At 37.7% G+C, this 18,199-nt stretch overlaps 1 protein-coding gene across 1 annotated transcript; it reads right to left on the reverse strand.

Moving 5' to 3' along the window:
- Positions 1-6,660: 6,660 nt before the first annotated feature.
- Positions 6,661-17,982, reverse strand: LOC129283031 (blastula protease 10-like). The gene is made up of 6 exons (XM_054918866.2): positions 17,756-17,982; positions 16,160-16,295; positions 13,073-13,142; positions 10,600-10,803; positions 9,714-9,990; positions 6,661-9,070 (listed from the first exon to the last, which is right to left on the reverse strand). The coding sequence occupies exons 1-6, from the start codon at positions 17,952-17,954 to the stop codon at positions 8,904-8,906; spliced, it is 1,053 nt and encodes a 350-aa protein (XP_054774841.2). The 5' UTR covers positions 17,955-17,982; the 3' UTR covers positions 6,661-8,903.
- Positions 17,983-18,199: the final 217 nt, after the last annotated feature.

The following is an 18,199-nucleotide window of genomic DNA, read 5'->3' on the forward strand; positions in this document are numbered from 1 at the left end:
CTTTTTCCTCATTTCCACGTCATTTTCTCACTTATTTGATGTTTTGTTTATATAGGCCCTAGCCATAATACTTAAGCGCTAAAAAGCGTATGCATAAACAACATAACCATTTGCTTGTGTGTTTTAAGCTATTGCTAAAATAAAAATCGTGTGTATTGAGTGAACCTTTTGCTTGTGCGTTCAAGCATTTGCATGGGCCCGTCAGAGCAACTCGAGCATTTGCTTGATCAGGGCGTTCGCGTCTTATAATCATGTTTATGTACCTGAGAACCACAAGGTGTACAGTAGCCTACATGTTTTCTAGCTAGTAAGTGCAAACATAATACCTATATCAGGGGCCGCGGAACGGTTTTCAAAGTGGGGGGGCTGACCATGCAAAAAATCACAATCCTATGGTCATTTTTACGTTTTTGTACACGGTTTTGGAAAAAAGTGGGGGGCTGAAGCCCCCCCCAGCCGCCCCCCAGCCCCCGGTTCCGCGGCCCCTGTATATTAATTAAAAAGAACAAGTTAAAGGAATAGTTTTACACCACGTCTAAGGAAAATAATTAATTAGTTACATGAGAAAAGCGTTATTTTGCACTTTGTTAAGTTGCATTCGAGTCCCACCTTGCATCATAATCATCATCCGTGAAAGTACTCAGTCTACCGGGTACATGTACTATCGAGTCCACTGGGTTGGTGTATCGTCGTGCATGTACCTGTTCTATTACTCGAGTTTGCACCAGCGTGAAATCGCTATCGCTCAAACCGCTAGCAATTGCTTTCTGAAACCAAGCAAAGGGTTATGCCCGGGGAGGGGGGGATATATTGTTGTAAACATGCGTGACCAAAAAACGCGTTTTCCAGTTTTGGACGCGGACCGCGCGTGCACTCGTTACGGGTATCATTAACACTGATTTTCAAAAAAGGAGGTGGTTTTGAAAGACTGGTCAACAGTGTTGCCATTCGCGGATCTCCTTCCCCTAATTTTCAAAATTTTGGGATTTTGAGAAGCCTTTGGGGATGGAAAAAATTATTTGGGGATTAAAATAAATTTGGGGATTTTTCATGCAGTTTAGGGGATTTTTGAAGGTTTTGATGAAATGCACCAAGATTCGTTATTTTTCAGTAATATGATGCTAAAATACATAGAGATATATGCTAATGCTAAAAATGTATGCTAAAAAATATATGCTAAAAAATGTATGCTAAAAAATATATGCTAAAAATACGATCTATGCTAAAATACGATTTACAGCTACAGTGTACATCATCAGCAATTCAACCGATGAATTCATTACATTAAACTTCATTGGTTGTACGATAAATGGTGGGGTTGCCAATCTACTTTGCATCGAAACCTTAAAAAAATATATTAAAAAATCTGCTGTGTATGGTGTGGTCAAAACTAATTTTGGGCAATAACCATGATAAATGTCCTCACTTTTTCAGAAATTTTTGTGATTTTAAAAATTTGGGGATTTAGGGTCCAATTTGGGGATTTTCTTCAGCTCGGACCTTGCAACACTGCTGGTCAATAGTCAATCGCGGGGTCATACGTATTTAGGGTATGCTTTTTTATATAAGACTAGGCAAAGGTGTTTAGGGTATGATTTTCCCAACCTTTTTCCCCCGGGACTTTTTAAATTATTACCTGATGAATTTTGGACGACTCTTATTTACAGTGTAACATTGTATTCTTTTGTGGTATTTTAACCCTAACTGCACTCGGGGGGGGGGGGTTATGCATAGGAAATAAAGCAATTGCTAAGGATTGATCTTTTGCATGGCTAACATTTGCTTGTGCTTGAAGCAATTGCTACTGAATGCATCTGACACATAGCGTGCGTAGTTTTATAACCCCGTCGAGGAATCTGGTAGCGAAATCAATATAGGTATTGAGATAAGACGCTGCAATTTTCGTTTCAATGGGTCAGATGCATAAAAAGTAGCAATAGCTGGCAAGCAATTGCTTCAAGCACAATGGGCCGTATGCATAAAGACAAGCAATTGCTTATAAGCAAATGCTTTAAGCAAAAGCAAGAGCTGGTCAAGCAAAAGGGCAAGTTCAAGCAATTGCTTAAATTCGTATGCACAAGCTTTTGCTTGTGCTGAAACCTTTTGCTTGCACTGCCTAAGCAATTGCTTATGTGTTGGACAAAGGATCGTTACGGTTGTGCGAACATCGCACAGTTGGACAACGACGCTTCGTGCCCGACCTGGCAGCATTATTTTTTTATTACGCAAATAGGGGGAAAACAGCGCAGAGCATCAGGGGGGTTTCTGTGTAGATCGATGGACAAAAATTGCCGTAAAAAGTCTAAAATAACAGGAATTTGATTAGATATGAAATCACAACATAACCTCTGAAATATGGAGCTTGAAACGGTATGAAAATTTAATCCTTAAACGAGAATGCCCTGAGTAAGCAAGAGCTCAAGCTGGTCCGGAGGTGCTCGAAAAAACGCAAGCAATTGCTTATCAAGATAAGTAAAAGGTTTGTTTTATGCATACGGTTTTAAGCAATTGCTTGTTTGGTAAGCATTTGCTTACGAGTAGTAAGCAATTGTTTGTGCTTGTAAGCAAAAGCTTTTGCTTATAAGCAATTGCTTGTTTGTGTGCATACCGATTCAAGCAAAAGGCTAGCACAAGCAATTGCTTTTTTTATGCATACGGCCCAATATCATGCCTCAGCAATTGCTTTATTTCATATGCATAACCCTTTGCTAGTGCTTGAACAGTTTTCTTGCCTTCAGAAAGCAATTGTTAGCTGTATGAACAATAGCGACGTCACGCTGCAGCGCGCTGGTGCGAACACCACTCACAGAAAAAACAGCACTCGAAAGTAAAGGTGTGTGGCAGTGCAAATTACCGCTTCTTTCATACGACATCATTTCCTTAGACGTGGTGTCAAATTGGGACAGATGCATAAAAAGTAGCAATTGCTGGCAAGCAATTGCTTCAAGCACGAGAAATTGCTCGCCAAGCAAAAGACCATGCCTTAGCAATTGCTTTATTTCGTATGCATAATAAGTAAAGATGTAGTGGCGCCCTTGGTTGCACACACACTGGATATCTCCCATGATATCGCCTAATTTACCTGGAATTTGTAAGTCATTGATTATCATTTTTGTACCACCTCGAAGATTACTACATATGGACTTTGGAGGACCATTAAGACAAACGGTGGATGACACCAGCCATCAAATCCTTGATTTCAGAGCGGCATCAGCTGAGGAACAAGGTGAAACGACAGATTGTACTTTCCAAAGCTGATTACTACATCAACCGGGTTCAGAAGATGAAGAAGTCAAATCCATCGAAATGGTATAGACACATCAAGATAATGACAAGTGGTCAGGTGAAGTCACAAAAGATTAATATCCCTAGTACTGATCCCTGTGACCTGAGGAGCTGTGCAGAAGAGATCAATATGTTCTTCACTGACATAGCAAAGGACATCCCAAAGTTGAACACATCTACTTTGCCATCTTATCTCCCTGCGAGCAAACCCCTTCCCTTTGTACAACCGTATCAGGTCTACAGAGAGCTGAAGAACATCAAACAGAGTATTAAAGGCTCCCGGTCCAGATGGGATCCCAGCTAGAGTGATAAACCTCTTCGCCTACGAGTTATGCATACCACTTTGCGACATCTTGAATTCTTCTTTTCAGCAAGCAGTGGTGCCTGAGTGCTGGAAACGGGCTTGCGTTGTTCCAGTGCCCAAAGTCCCGCAGCCCACTATTGAAAACCTACGGCCTGTAACACTGACAGATCATTTTTCAAAAGTAGCTGAGAAGTTTGTTGCTAATTGGGCTCTAAAAGACATGGAAGGGTCCATCGACAAAGCTCAGTTTGGAAATAGAAAGGGTATGTCAACATCGCACTATCTGATTGATCTCCTCAATGTAATACATGCTAATGTTGACAAACCGAAATCAATATGTACCCTATTGGCCACTTATTTCTTCAAGGCCTTCGATCGGATTGACCACAACCTGGCTCTATCAAAGCTCTTAGACATGAATGTTCAAACAGCATTGGTTGCATTGGATATGCAACTTCTTGAAAGACCGGGAACAGTGTGTTAAGTACAGATCAGTAGTCTCAGGATGGAAGAACATACAAGCTGGTGCCCCGCAGGGAACTCGTTTAGGCCCGCATATTTTTCTCTGCTTGATCAATGATGCATGCCAACAGAGTCCTAATCTACATTGGAAATACGTAGATGATCTCTCGATACTAGAAAACAGGAAAACGAGCGACCCTGCCACCATCCAGAAGAGTGCGGATGAGCTTCAGCAGTGGTCTAAAAATAACAACTTGAAACTCAACCCGAGTAAATGTGCTGTCGTGCACATAAGCTTCATGAGAACAAGTCCACCAAATCCCACTGTTGAACTCGAAGGGCAGGAACTATCCGAAGTCCAGTTCATGAAACTACTTGGAGTTTGCATTCAGAATGATTTGAAATGGACATATCATGTCAATGAGATCACCAAGCGCGCAAGCATGAGGCTTCATATGTTGCGCATCCTCAAGGGATTCAAACTACCCCTTGATGATTTGAAGGTAATTTATTCCTCCTATGTTCGTCCAGCATTAGAGTACTGTGCACCAGTTTGGCATTCTGGAGTTGACGCATCACAGAGAAAACAAATTGAGAGGATACAAAAACGCGCATTCCGCCTCATGCTTGGGCCTGCGTACCAAGATTATGACCATGCACTAGAAGTGCTCAACCTATCTACTCTTGATAAGCGGAGAGAAGGACTATGTATGAGACTAGCAAAGGGCGTGAGTCTTCATTCCTCCCCCTTTCACGACTGGCTACCTCCAACTCGTGAGGCGGTCCACAAACGTTCACTACGTTACAGCAATATGTACACTGAAATACGCTGTAGAACAGAACGCCGTCGTAAAAGCGCTGTCCCATACATGGTCCGACTACTCAACAATCAATCGAATATGTAATTAATTTCCATAACTATGATTAATTAAAACATGCCTTTTCAGTTAATACATGATACGACATCTCAACATGCAATCAATGTGTTAACAATATCCAAATTATGCAAATAGATTTTATACAAAACGATATTAATATGCTATCGTCTAATATGATAATATTATGATGTTTTCGTTTACTTTAAATTCTGGTTACGATTCTTTGTAGCAAAATGAAAACGATAATAAAGCTTACATATATGTGCTCAATATTACTTTTACCACATCTAGCATTGCCAGTTTTCAATGGGCATAGTTGTTTTATCCCATCTTGGTATAATTGTTTAATATGCTAATTCCATGTTTATACATGTACAACCAGAAATTATTTAATCAATCATTATATTTATGATATCTCTTATTTCCTTGTAAGCCAGGTGAAAAACACCTATCTCATTGACAAAATCCCTTTAAGCAGTTTTATCAACCTTATCGACATCTTTTTCATTTTCCCCTTATTCCGGTACAGTTATATTTCATCTTCAATTCTTTAAAGAAATGCCATTTGTTTATAATTTCTGTTTCTTATTTTATTCATGCAAGCTTATGAATTACTGACTTTATCCCCACAGAATCATACTGTTGTTACAACTATCCAAGATTACTTTTATCCCATGTATAAAATTATTCTACTCTTCTCCTTTCTTAAATTTCAACATATAACATTTATTTTATTACTTTTACATGTCATTTTGTTATAGTCACTGTTATTGTATATATTTTGTATTTTACCTTGTACAGAATTTCGCAATTCAGCCTTCGGCTGCGATGAAGTTTTCTTAATAAACCATTTCAATTTCAATCGTTTGCTTGTGCTTAAACCCTTTAATTGCTCGCAGTTTGAACAATAGCGATAAATGCCCGGTCACATATAGCCCGACGCACGGCCCGCGCGTTGAAATTCAGTCAAAAGTGGAAAAAAGGATCGGTGCGTCGTTGTGCGCCAAACTCATTGTAAGGAATCTGGGAAAGGCGCTACGTTACCGCTAGGAACACGCAAGAAGAACGTTCGGTGCGCTAGAGACCCGATCAGCACTCGCTCAACTCGCTGCATGTTAGCTGGGAAAGCGTTAAAAAATCACTAGCGTACCTACGGGGGGGGGGGGGCAGAGCGGGCAGTCTGCCCCCCATGCAAAGGACGTATCCCTGCCCCCCCCCCCCCCCCGACGAGCTTGAAGACCTTTATTGTCCCCCCTGACGAGCTTGAAGACCCTGGCTGAAGCTGCAAAATTTAAATGCGCTGGCTGAGCGCTCCTCGTGCGACTCGCATGTGTGACCAAGACTGCAGCGCGCTGGTGCGAACACGACTCACAGAACAAAGTGTGGTAACGCAAAATACATGCAGTTCCTCTCCTGTCTGCCTGTAACATCTTTCCTAAGACGTGGTCAGGGGCGGATCCAGCCTCCTCCACCCATATTTTCCCCGATCGGCCGCTCAAAGTTGATTTTTGTTTGTTTCTGTGAAGGGGTTGTCCTAGTGGCGTAATGAGCCAACAATTTTGAGGGGGCTCGAAATTGCGTATCGCGTAAAATTAATAAGAAGTTACGAGCAAGCGAGCAAAAATGTTGACATTTTCATAACAAAAATCCAAGTTCGTGATATATTTTAACATAATATTTGGATAATAATATCATGTTTCACCATTTTCCCTTTCATTTTCTCTTTTTTTTCGTGATCGTGAAATTTTTTCTTTTTTTTAGGGGAGGGGGGCAAAACGCCCATGTCCTAACAGTAATTTTTTAGCGTTATAACAACATAAATGTGTAATAAATTCATAAGCCCTAGTAAAATAGTGTGAGCGCAAAGTGCGAGCTAAACAATTTTGAAATTTCATGTATTTTGTCCTGAAAATTAAGTCGAATATTTTGGGCAATGTTTGTAAACCTGAAGAAGATGCGTATGTAACTAGATCATTACTGCGAGCGCGAAGCGCGAGCCGAAATTTTTATAATGCGTTCTGGTCTTGTCGAAAAGAGACCTGTTAAGGACGATTTGCAGTTAGCCATTAAGACGATACATATTTCAATGATTAAATAATGCGAGCGCGAAGCGCGAGCGAAAAAAAATGAGATTTCAAACCTTAAAACGGGACACTCTTCATGTTTTGTAAATCATGAAAAATTTGGGTATAACTTATACATAATTTACTACATTAATAATGCGAGCGCAAAGGGTGAGCAGAAAAATTTTGATATTCTGATCTGAAACTGGATATATAGGCTCGTAATGATTGAATGGAAACAAGCTGCGTATCTGAATAAACATGCGTGCGCGTGTTTCAGATATCGACATAGAATCTGGGCATTGGCCCTTTTTTATCATGAAAATCGAGCGCGAAGCTCGAGCTTAAAATATTTGATATTCCAATCTGAAAAAGGGTCAATTTAAGCTCTGTATTTCAAGCACTTTGTATGAAAATTATGAGGTGGATATGAATCACAGTTTTAAAAAAGATCTGATATGTTTCATTATTATTACTTTGAGTTTTGACATAGGACAGGGACATTCTAAGAACATTATGTCATCATATGAAAATGATAATCTTCCTATTTCTCTTCCTAAGCGGGAGATGAAACTTGTCGATATTCCATTCTGAAAAAGGGGGCAATTTTCTTTATTAATTTAATATCTCATCTATTAATTTAATAAGCCTAATGAGAGCGCGAAATCTGTTAATTTATTATGGCCTGAAAACTGGACATTTCAAGCACTTTTGTAATCATAAAATAAGATGCATGAGTTATTATATATTTTCAACAATCAATGCGAGCGCAAATCGCGAGCCGAAATTTTTGATAAACTGTCATGAAATGGTGATTTTTAGTAGTTTGTTATAGAATTAACATTGACATTAACATATCAAATCACCAATCAAAATGCGAGTGCATGTGCAGCGCTAACTATTACGTTTTGACAATTTGACCTGAATAGGGATATTTGAAAACTTAATGGAATACAGGAAGATAATAGGTACCTGACAAATCAATTCAGAAGATAAAACATAAATTCTTACAGAGCACTTTTTCAAAATCAATCTGTAAATGAAACAAAATAATGAAAGTTCGAATATCGGAGCTGAAATATGTTTTTAAATTGACTACGAAATTTGATATTTAAGCTCCATATTGAGCAAGATATATAAATCACCTAAAAGACAATGCAAGCGCGAAGCGCGAGCGAAATTTGTTTACTGTACAGTGGCATGAAAGATTTTAAAAATTATTTTCCAAGTCTTCCCCTCATCTTATTTTATTCACTCGCCTTCCTCCTTTAATGTTCCCATTCTTTTTTCTCCTTTCTTTTCCTTTCTTTTTCTTTTTTTTCTTTCCCCCTTTTTTCTAGTTTTAGCTCCGCCAATAGGGGGGGCGGGCCCCACACCCCCCCCCCCTGGATCCGCCTATGGACGTGGTGTCAGACTTTTCTCGTTTCTAATTAAAAAGATTATATAGTTGGCATTCAGTTTGCACTTACTAGGAAGAAAACATGTACATGTAGGCTATTGTACACCTTCGGGTTCTCTCTCAGTTACATAAACCTGATTATAATACGAGAACGTCCTGATTAAGCAAAATGTTCGTGTTATGCATACGCTTTTTAGCAATAGCTTAATCGTGAATCAAACGCTAGCAGTTAGTTAGCGATTGCTTGAACTTACTAGCAAAATCATTTGCTCGCTCATTTTTCTGCAATGCCATACAGAATCTAGCAAAAGCAATTGCTACTTTTTATGTATCTGACCCATTGAGTTCAGTACCACTTTTTTCTTGCGTAAAACATCTTCAGAATATTTATCAAAATTAAAATTGAACAGTCTGACCAAATAGTCATATCTTCAAAACTCTGATCATAGAACACATAGCTTTTGTGTCGCCAAATCATACACAGTCTATCATTATAGCTATAAATTCAATGATTAAGGGTCTAGATAATGTAGGATGGTTATTTTTTCAACCGTACAATAAGATGAACTTACCGTGATTAGATATTGACATAGTGTATTTGAATCATACATTAATGGGTAGCCTGGAGAAGTAATACTACCAGTTAATCCATCTTCCACAGTCTTAGTAATAATGCAACCTGAAGAAGAAAATAATATTTGATTCTCATAAGGTTTGATCAGAAACATCAATGAAGCGATAATAGTCATGCAGTATTCTAAATATTTTTGCTTGTTCATTTACCTGTTGATCACAAGTCATGTTCGACGTTTTTGATACACGTGTGTACAAGTTTACAGGCTGTTAGCCGTCATTGGTGATTTTGTGTATTATAATTATACATAATTGTCATTATCATTATAAGGCATAAAATCTCTCCATTGGAAAAATATATTGCTATTCTTTTTTGCAGCTCCCCAATCCCATGTATGCAGATAATTTTACATAAAATTACAATAATCAGTTCTTTATATTAGTTTCATTAGGAGAAAATATTTCAAAAAGTGAAGAAATACATTTTTTTATTTTGACCATCTTAATTTCAATTGAAATTCGTATAAACCTAAACGTAATTTGACACTCTCAAAGGTGATACCATTTTTAATGTGTTTAGAATATATATTATATATATTTATTTAACATAAGATTTTGTATGAAATAGGCGCTCTTTTTTAGTGCCCCCGCACATGCTGTCATACGCATGTGGAGGTTCCACTTCGATTATCTTTGCTCGTTCGTTTGATCCAAAGTCAGCTGTCTGATTATTGGTGTGTTTCACTTACGTGCATCATTACTGTCGCCAATATCTGATTCGCATTGAACTCCAGTGTACCGAGGAGGGCATGTACATGCGCAGAGTTTATTCAGGTAACCGCCGTTCATACATGACATATCAGGTTCACAAGAATCTGAGCAGCTATAGACAAGATTCAGAAGCTTAAGATCACTATGTGTGGGACCAACCCGGTTTCCTAAGTAAGGCATCTCCAGTGGATCAACGGTCACTATTGTTGGTCTTCTATCGTGCTTGTCCAAATAATTAGGGTCAATAGAAAAGGCCTGGCGACAAACATAAAATGACGATATAAAAATATAATGATAGCGATAATAATTTTTACTTTACATTACACGCTCTTATTGTAAGTAGAATTGGTTTATTCAATCCCAATGTTCAAAATTCCCCCTAACGTAGAAGTCACATATCACATTGTTTTCAAAATATAGTCATTGTGGTTCCCAACATCAATTCTGATAATGGTAGATTTTTGGGAGATGCCAATGTAAATATGATAATTATTATAATAACAATGAAAATAATACACGGGGTTTTTCTTTTTAGTACGTCGCTTTTGCCCATATCCGCACATGTTTTGTGCTACGCGCGGTGACGTCACAATGACGGAACAGCTGATTGATCAGTTGTAACTATCAACTGATATTACTGTTGTCTGTATTCTAACCGAATTTTATTTTAGAATATGACGCTAATCAGCGTAAACGAGTACATTGGCCTCCTGTTTATTTGTTTTGAAGTACCTCATGAAATTTACCTTCTGTGGAAACGATCAAAATGTAATGGAAATAAGATCAACATTAGTATGAAGAATTAAATCATTAAAGAGTCCATGATAAACAGTCCATGATAACATGAATAAAAAGAAATATTACCGTGCTAGAATAATGCATGATGGACTCAGTATCATACGGTATACCATATGTATTGATAAGACTGGTGTCATACATATTGAAGTTATTCTCGGAGCCTGATTGGATGTTATCCCAAATGATTGTGACGTAATCATCTCGATCTGGACGGGATTGCTCGTGAAAGAAGGAGAGGGCGTGGCATACTTCATGGAAGACGATACCAAACTGTGAAAGGAGAGGACAAAAAGAACTGTTAGTCTCGAATAAAGTTGTAAATAGTTGTTGTATCATCCTAATTTGCCACATAAAAATCACGATTAAAAACGTGGTTACCAATGTATCATAATCATTACCGTTACTGTGCAGAAGCGTTGCTATATGGTAAGGACTAGAGAAAAACTGGGGAAGGAGAAAATGAAGCAAAGAAAAAGAGAGCGAATGCTATAAAAAAGTACGGAGCCCCTAAGATGACAGGGGCAGATCTAGTTTTGTTGAGTCCAATGAAAATTAATCAAGCTACAGTATAAACTTTTGTGAAACTTTCCATGGTGGAAAGTAGCGTGCCTTGCCAAAGGAAAGCAGGCATTGCGCCACAATCTTCGCTACACGACAGACATGCATTCGCTCGTAATGGCAGCTACTAGTAACTTAATAGCACCTTGGTGAGTGAGGGTTGGAACAGGTCTTTGGTTGGAACCACTAGTTTTGCTGCTTTCAGGCAAATTTTCCTCGTATTTTTTACGCCTTTCTATCTCTCAGATGATGCTACAGCTGCCCTGCATTTGTAAAGTTTTGAGATAACATCCAGAAGCTCCACTGAGCACCCACAACCATTCGACATCGAGGTCAACGGTGCGACAGCCATTCGATCAACGACGAGAGTGTTCATCGACGTCGCAGGTCACCGAACCATGAATTCTTATCAATGCTTAGTGTTTCATTCATCATCACTCTTATCCCGATTCAAACTCAATTTTATGAAATACATTTTTATTGTCTATCTAAGTTGTTTATATGAATTGTAATTATCAATGTTTATTGAAATTAAAATGGTTAATTGGAATTGATTTTTTAAATTTGAATTAGAATTATAAATCCGAATTGTAAAATTGAACATGTATTTTTATTGCAGTTGAAATTATGTGCAATTTATATGTTTTTTCATTCTTCATTGTAAATACAATGGCAATTCGGCCTTCGAGCTGTAGTAATTGAATAAATGCATCTTGAATCTTGAGTGTCCAAACCATGAACTGTTCAACTCGAAGACAATAGAGGGCGATAGTAGTTGAGAACTCTCGCGAGCTTTATTTTATTTAAGGAAAGTGCCCTTCATTTTTTTTAATTTAAATTTGTGATCACTTTAATGCAAGTTAATTGAATTCATTATTAAAACAACATTGTCTATTTAATGACGTTAATATTGATATTTTTCATGTATGTAAACTCAAATAATATTCTTAAAATATAAAAATACAGTAATAAATATTTTGATTTCAATATTTTGAACATATTGCTCGACTGAACAGATTTTTTGTTTATGTCTTGATTAAATTTTCCTAAGTTTCTGCGACATAATGAACATAATATATCTCACCAATCAAATAATGCGAACACGAAGCGCAAGCTGAAAGTTTTTGAGATTTTTTTTTGAAAACTGGAAAGGTTAACAAATCTTTGCTATCATAAATAGGATGGATATATCTAATCAAACAATTTACGCGAGCGCGAAGCGCGAGCTGAATTTTTTACTTAGATCTAATCCTAAAACAGGACAGTGATTCAAAGCAATGTAACAATGAACATGATGGGTATTTATATCTAAACATATTACTGATTTTCATACATGAAAACTGGACATTCTAAGCATGTTTTACAATCATGAACATGATTGGTACCAACAATCGATGCGAGCGTGAAGCGCGACCTAAAAGTTTGATTTTTCGACCTGAAAAATTGACCGTCTAACCATCTTTGGTAATCATGCCTATTATTGTTCTTTTATTTAGCAGCCCCCCTCCCAGTAGATCCGCCACTGGATGACATTATGACGCGCGATTTATTTTTACTTTATTCGGGGCCCCGAGATAATCCGAGCTTTAAAAAATAATGACGCGTCATAATGTCAATCTTAGGAGCTCCGTAAAAAGGTATTTCTGAATCATTTACTCTATAAAACCCTGATTATTTAACTGAGAAAAATGAAGTGAAAAAGGTGTCTCTGAGGTAATGATAGGAAGCAAAGAACGCAGAAAACCAACTATGTTATATAATCATTAAATTATAAAACTAGGTTCTTGATTGAATCGTTTTAGTATAACGTCGGAATGTCATGTTACTGATGTCATGACGTCATCACCAATAGTTGTTAGTTATATCCATTGCAGAGGGTGATAATCTGAACCCGCACTTTATCCCCTTTCAATTTGGGTGTGTGTGTGTGTGTGTGAGAGAGAGAGAGAGAGAGAGGGCGGGAAAGGATTAATGTACTTACAGTTTCACATCCATCTCCAATAGAAACAGTGTTGACTTGTCCGCTTAATCGTCCAATGTATGAATAGCACCTACATGAAAATCAAAATGATATTAATGGTACTAACGATAACTCTATCTTTATTTGGAACGTAATTAGTTGTTTCTTTATGCGTTTCCATGCACTATAGATGACGTGATCCTATCGTATAATTTATCGCGGTTTGATCCACAAGCTGTACTTTGGTCTACTTTTCGGATAGTCTTATACCTCATGGGCTAAATCCAGTCGGTATAGTATTAATTTGGTGTAATTGTCATTTGGTCTACACTGCAATTGGTCTAATACACACGCGAATCCGGCTTATGAGGGGAATAATGATCTCAAGGCGGCTTCAACTTGCAGGCGTGAAGGCGGCTCCAAAGCCGGCGTCAGAGGCGGCTTCAAACCCAACGCATGTGTATTGGGCCCTAGGATTGAGACCAGTGGCGACTGTGGCGTACAGATGCGGGGGGGGGGGCTTGGGCGCTTGCCTTCCGCCCCCCCAACAAAATCCCAAAAGTACAGAATGTGAAAATTATGAAAGAGTGAAGGGTGAAATATTTGATTTCATTATTATTATTTAGTTTTCTGAATATTATGTCACAATTTATCACACAATTTGATATTTTTAATAAAAATGTCGAAATTTTTGCAAGCTTTCTTCGCTCGCTTGCTCGTAACTTTTTAATAAATTTTGCCTAATACGCCATAGCCCCCTCCAAAATTTGGCTCATTACGCCACTGTGTGACAACCAACGAAAAACGATCGAGCCAAACCATTAATAGGCCAATCTTTGTCTTCACTTTTATCGTATCATACGGATACTACGCAATGTGTTTAAAATTTCCATTTGACCTAAGAATTTGGCAAAGGATTTTTTTTTTTTGAAATATAAATATTGGATATTACTCCTTTCAAATTAATGGTTTATCTGACAATTTTACTTTACAGTGTGCTCAATGGGTAAGTTGTTTTTACTATTACACAGAAATCATGTAATATGTGTATAGGATATCATCAAGAAATCACCCCCCCCCCCTCAGCCCACTTCATTAGGAGCCAATGGACGGGGGAGGGGGTCAAATAGTGTGATTTTTGTAAGTCTCTCTCTATGTTGGACTTCGAGAAAGAAGCTTCCCTCTCACAAGTAGCCAAAACTGGGTAGGGTCAACGTTCAAGACTGAATCCTTAAGTTCCAGCCTATTACGGCACATTTGGGTAAATTATCAATATGTGCAATTTACCACATTTTACCACGTTTTTGTAGATTATCAAAATGTGCAATAAATTGCGCCGTAACTGTGTTAAGACACATTTTAATAATTAACCAAAATGTGCCGTAACTATGTTACAACAAATTTTGGTAAATTCACGTGTAGGACATTGACGGCACATTTTGGTAATTTTTAGAACAATTCTCTCAATAGTCTGTATAGGCTACTTATTACTTGTATTAAACCCGCCATTAAAAAAACACTTTAACTGAAACAAATTTTATTTACCATTAAGTTTTTCTAGTCACCAGTTGGTCTAAGATCTACATGGTCTTTTAACCACTTGGGCTAAATGGACTAATTGTCAATTAGGTGAGTCTCATTGCCGCTTCGTCTAATTCGCTGTTTCCTACATTTGCTCTACAGAGTGTTTGGTCGTTTTATGTCAAGTTTGTTAAATGTCTGTTGGTCAATTGAAGTTTTCATGGTGCTTACATAGCTGAACCGTGAAACCCCAGTATAGGTTTCAGTAAGTATCATGTTACCGAGAGAGAAAGTCATACAGTTGGCCTATAACTATAAGTCATTGTCAATACGTGTGGACAGCAGGGGCGCAACACGGGTCGTTGGCCAGGGGGGGGGGCCAAGAGCCAAAAATGTCCAGGTCATATCGTGGTATGAACAGGCGTAATGGCGTCATGAGGCAGAAATCTCGAGGGTGCCAGATATTGCGTATAGGGCAGAATTTTTTGTTGTTGCAAGTTGCAAGCGAGCGAAGCGATCGAGCAAAATTTTTGACAATTTTATTGCATTTTTTGTTAACGTACGCCACTGTGAACAGGATTCTTTTTTATGATAAAACCCTTCCATTTGTACGCAAATGCTATGCGGGTGATATCAAAGCCATAACCTCAGTTATAAAGCTTACATATTGCCGCTATTTTTAATCAAATCGTGGGTATATACTAGTATATAGGTTTTACACAACACAGTATTCAACGTAGTTGCGGAATGAACCAAATATTTGGAGGGGCAATTTGTAAAAAGTCTCCAGTGAGCGAAGCGAGCCCGAAAAATATTGCCTTTTGAAATGAAAATCTAATTATGTGGTAGATTTTTCGATTATATTCAGCAAATAATATATTTCATCGTTTCCATTAATTTTATTATATTGCCTCCTATATTTTCTTTTAATTCCCCTTGGGTTTGGAACCAAGACCCCCCCCCCTCCCCCTGTGATTGAACGTAAAGCTTCAAAAAGGAAGGGTCCATACAGGGGGATGTTATAGAACCCGTTGAAGGTTTAAGATGAAGACCCCGACTGAGTGGGGTCGATCTGGAGTAGAGCCCCCGGTAGCTTGGGAGATTTAGCCAAAAAAGTTGAAAAATGTATCTTGTTCGCACCAAAGACCATTACCTTTACTCCATAAAATTTTCGAAGTTAGTTTTTAAAGATACGTAACCAAAACCACTGGTAAGTGCTGCTATCTCTCATCAGCGAAGCCGACCTCAACCCGCTAGGACAAGCCTGGTCCGAGCAGATGGGTATTATTAATATATTGAGCTGAAAGTTCAAAACTGTAGGAGCACCTCCAAGTGTGTGAAAATCACAATTTCTTGAAATGGGTCCATATGAGGGTGCTTATTTGCATAATATGCAAATTATGCAGATTTGGACAATGCCCTACATTGACTAGTCTAAAGCACTTTTAGTTAGTGTTTGGAGATTGTACTATATAGCACTTATAATTTAAACGTTTTGTGCAATTTACAATACGTTTATCAAACGTTTGCTAAATTCCTCATCATGTGCCATTGCCCTAAAGAAGTTGAAAAAAAGGGATGACATACCCGGAATCACTGATGAAATTAAGATAACTTCCAAAATGTTGACCAGGGTCTCCCAATTCATTGAACTGTATGCATGTTTCCTCTTGCATATAAGCAATCACCTCTTCAATCCGCGTGCGCTTGATCTCATTGATACCTATAGTAGATTTCAAGCAAACAAGAAAATAAAAAAAAGATACCAGAAAAAAAACTTATGATATACGTCAATTGATACCCATTGAGCTAGGGAAAGAGGCGTAGAAAGATAGAGAGGGGGGGGGTAGAAAAATAAACTGTCTGCATTAAACCAGTTCCGAGTTACCTCATCGGCAAATTTGAAAGGCAAATTTTAAAGAAAGATGTTATGTATGCATCAAGTATTTCTAGTAGATATAATAAAAGGCACAATGCAAAATCAGAGCAACAAGGCGGGTGCTTAGTTCATTGTATAGCGTATTAACCACCATGCCATTTTGAGTGAAAATGACCTTCTGATCATGAGTAGATTGGAACTATAGGAGCTGGTATATACGGTCCGTATTCTGAACTTTGGCTTCATTTCAATTTTGTTCTAAACTTTTTATTATAAATAGCCGATTGTGACAACAGCAGAGGGTAAATTTCTCAGTACATTTGCTCCTCAATCCATTCATAACTGTCTGGAAATAATAACCCAAGTAGGTTTTTTGCTCTTGAAGTATGGGGAAAGAACACGGTAATCATAATATACGTGATAAACTATAATATTACCTGGCGAGACAGTCTAATTTTAGGGTTAGGATTAGTTTTCTACTTATTGTTTTGCAGATTGTTTATATTCTTAATAATATGTATTCTGTTCATTTGTTCTTTATCGGAGCGTCAAAGTGCGCCTCTGAAGTATTTTATCGCGGGGTTGCCACACTGTCAAATATTTCCACTAAACCTTGAAACCCTTGAAACTTGAAACTTGCAGAGTAGCCATAATGTGAAATGTGAATTTCAATATACAATGTATGAACACTGTTAAAATCTGTTTGAACCTATATACCTTCTTATTATTTTGACACATTTTGAATTAATTTCTTAGTTGCGAGTAGGTTCTGATATGGTTTTCATTTCGTATAGATCATTCCTTCACAGAATTTTCTTTATTCACAGTTTAATTTTATCCGTGTTAGCAATACTCATAATTATGAAAAAGTGGCAGAAAGAGGCTGCTGAAAACTGCTTATCTAATAAAAGAGAGCCAATGGAGTAATTAGAGAGTCAAAAGGGGCCTAAGTATCCTAGCAGAATCTTCGTCGGAGGCAAAATGACCATTTTGCCTCCGACGAAGATTCTGCTAGGATCGAATGCTTAGGCCCCTTTTGACTCTCTAATTTAGTGTTAGAAATAAACGGAATAGTGTGTTTTTTAATGGAAAATTAATTCAAAATAAAAATCATTTTTTCATTCTGCTTTTATTTGATAAGATATAGGTAACATTTTGCATTATTCATATTGTTACCTTGATTAAAAATATTTGAAATACTTATTTTGCTATATCATAACCTTAGATTTACTCCCTTTAGGTTTTAGTACTGTATATCGTATCACATTACGAATCACAATGCATGAATTTCATTAATCATTTACCTGATGAAATAAAATATGGGACTTGTTTAGTCTCCCATATATTATATAACCTGATGGCTGCCTTTCGTTTAGTCCTCGTCTCAGCACCTCCAATACGAGCATTATTTATGTATTCTCTTTGTTCTTCAGTAAGTTTAATATCTCCTTCAAACAAAGTAGTGTCATTGTTCTGTATGTCCATAGGTTCCATATTCGCCATACCATCAGAACGCTTCTTACGTGGAGCCGTATCCTGTTGATGAGAACACAATTTCAATTTTATGGATTTTGAATAAAGTACAGTATTTATCATTTTTCTTAAATTTGTTATATGAATTTCAAATCATTATTATTATCATGATAGCGGGAAGTCGTGGGTTCGATCCTCGGCCGAGTCATACCAAAGACTTTAAAACTGTGACCTTCTGCCTTCTTGTCAGGTGCTCGATGTATGAGAACGGAGAA

The sequence above is a fragment of the Lytechinus pictus genome, unplaced genomic scaffold, assembly GCF_037042905.1.
Source record: "Lytechinus pictus isolate F3 Inbred unplaced genomic scaffold, Lp3.0 scaffold_20, whole genome shotgun sequence".
In the NCBI taxonomy this organism is placed as follows: Eukaryota; Metazoa; Echinodermata; class Echinoidea; order Temnopleuroida; family Toxopneustidae; genus Lytechinus; species Lytechinus pictus.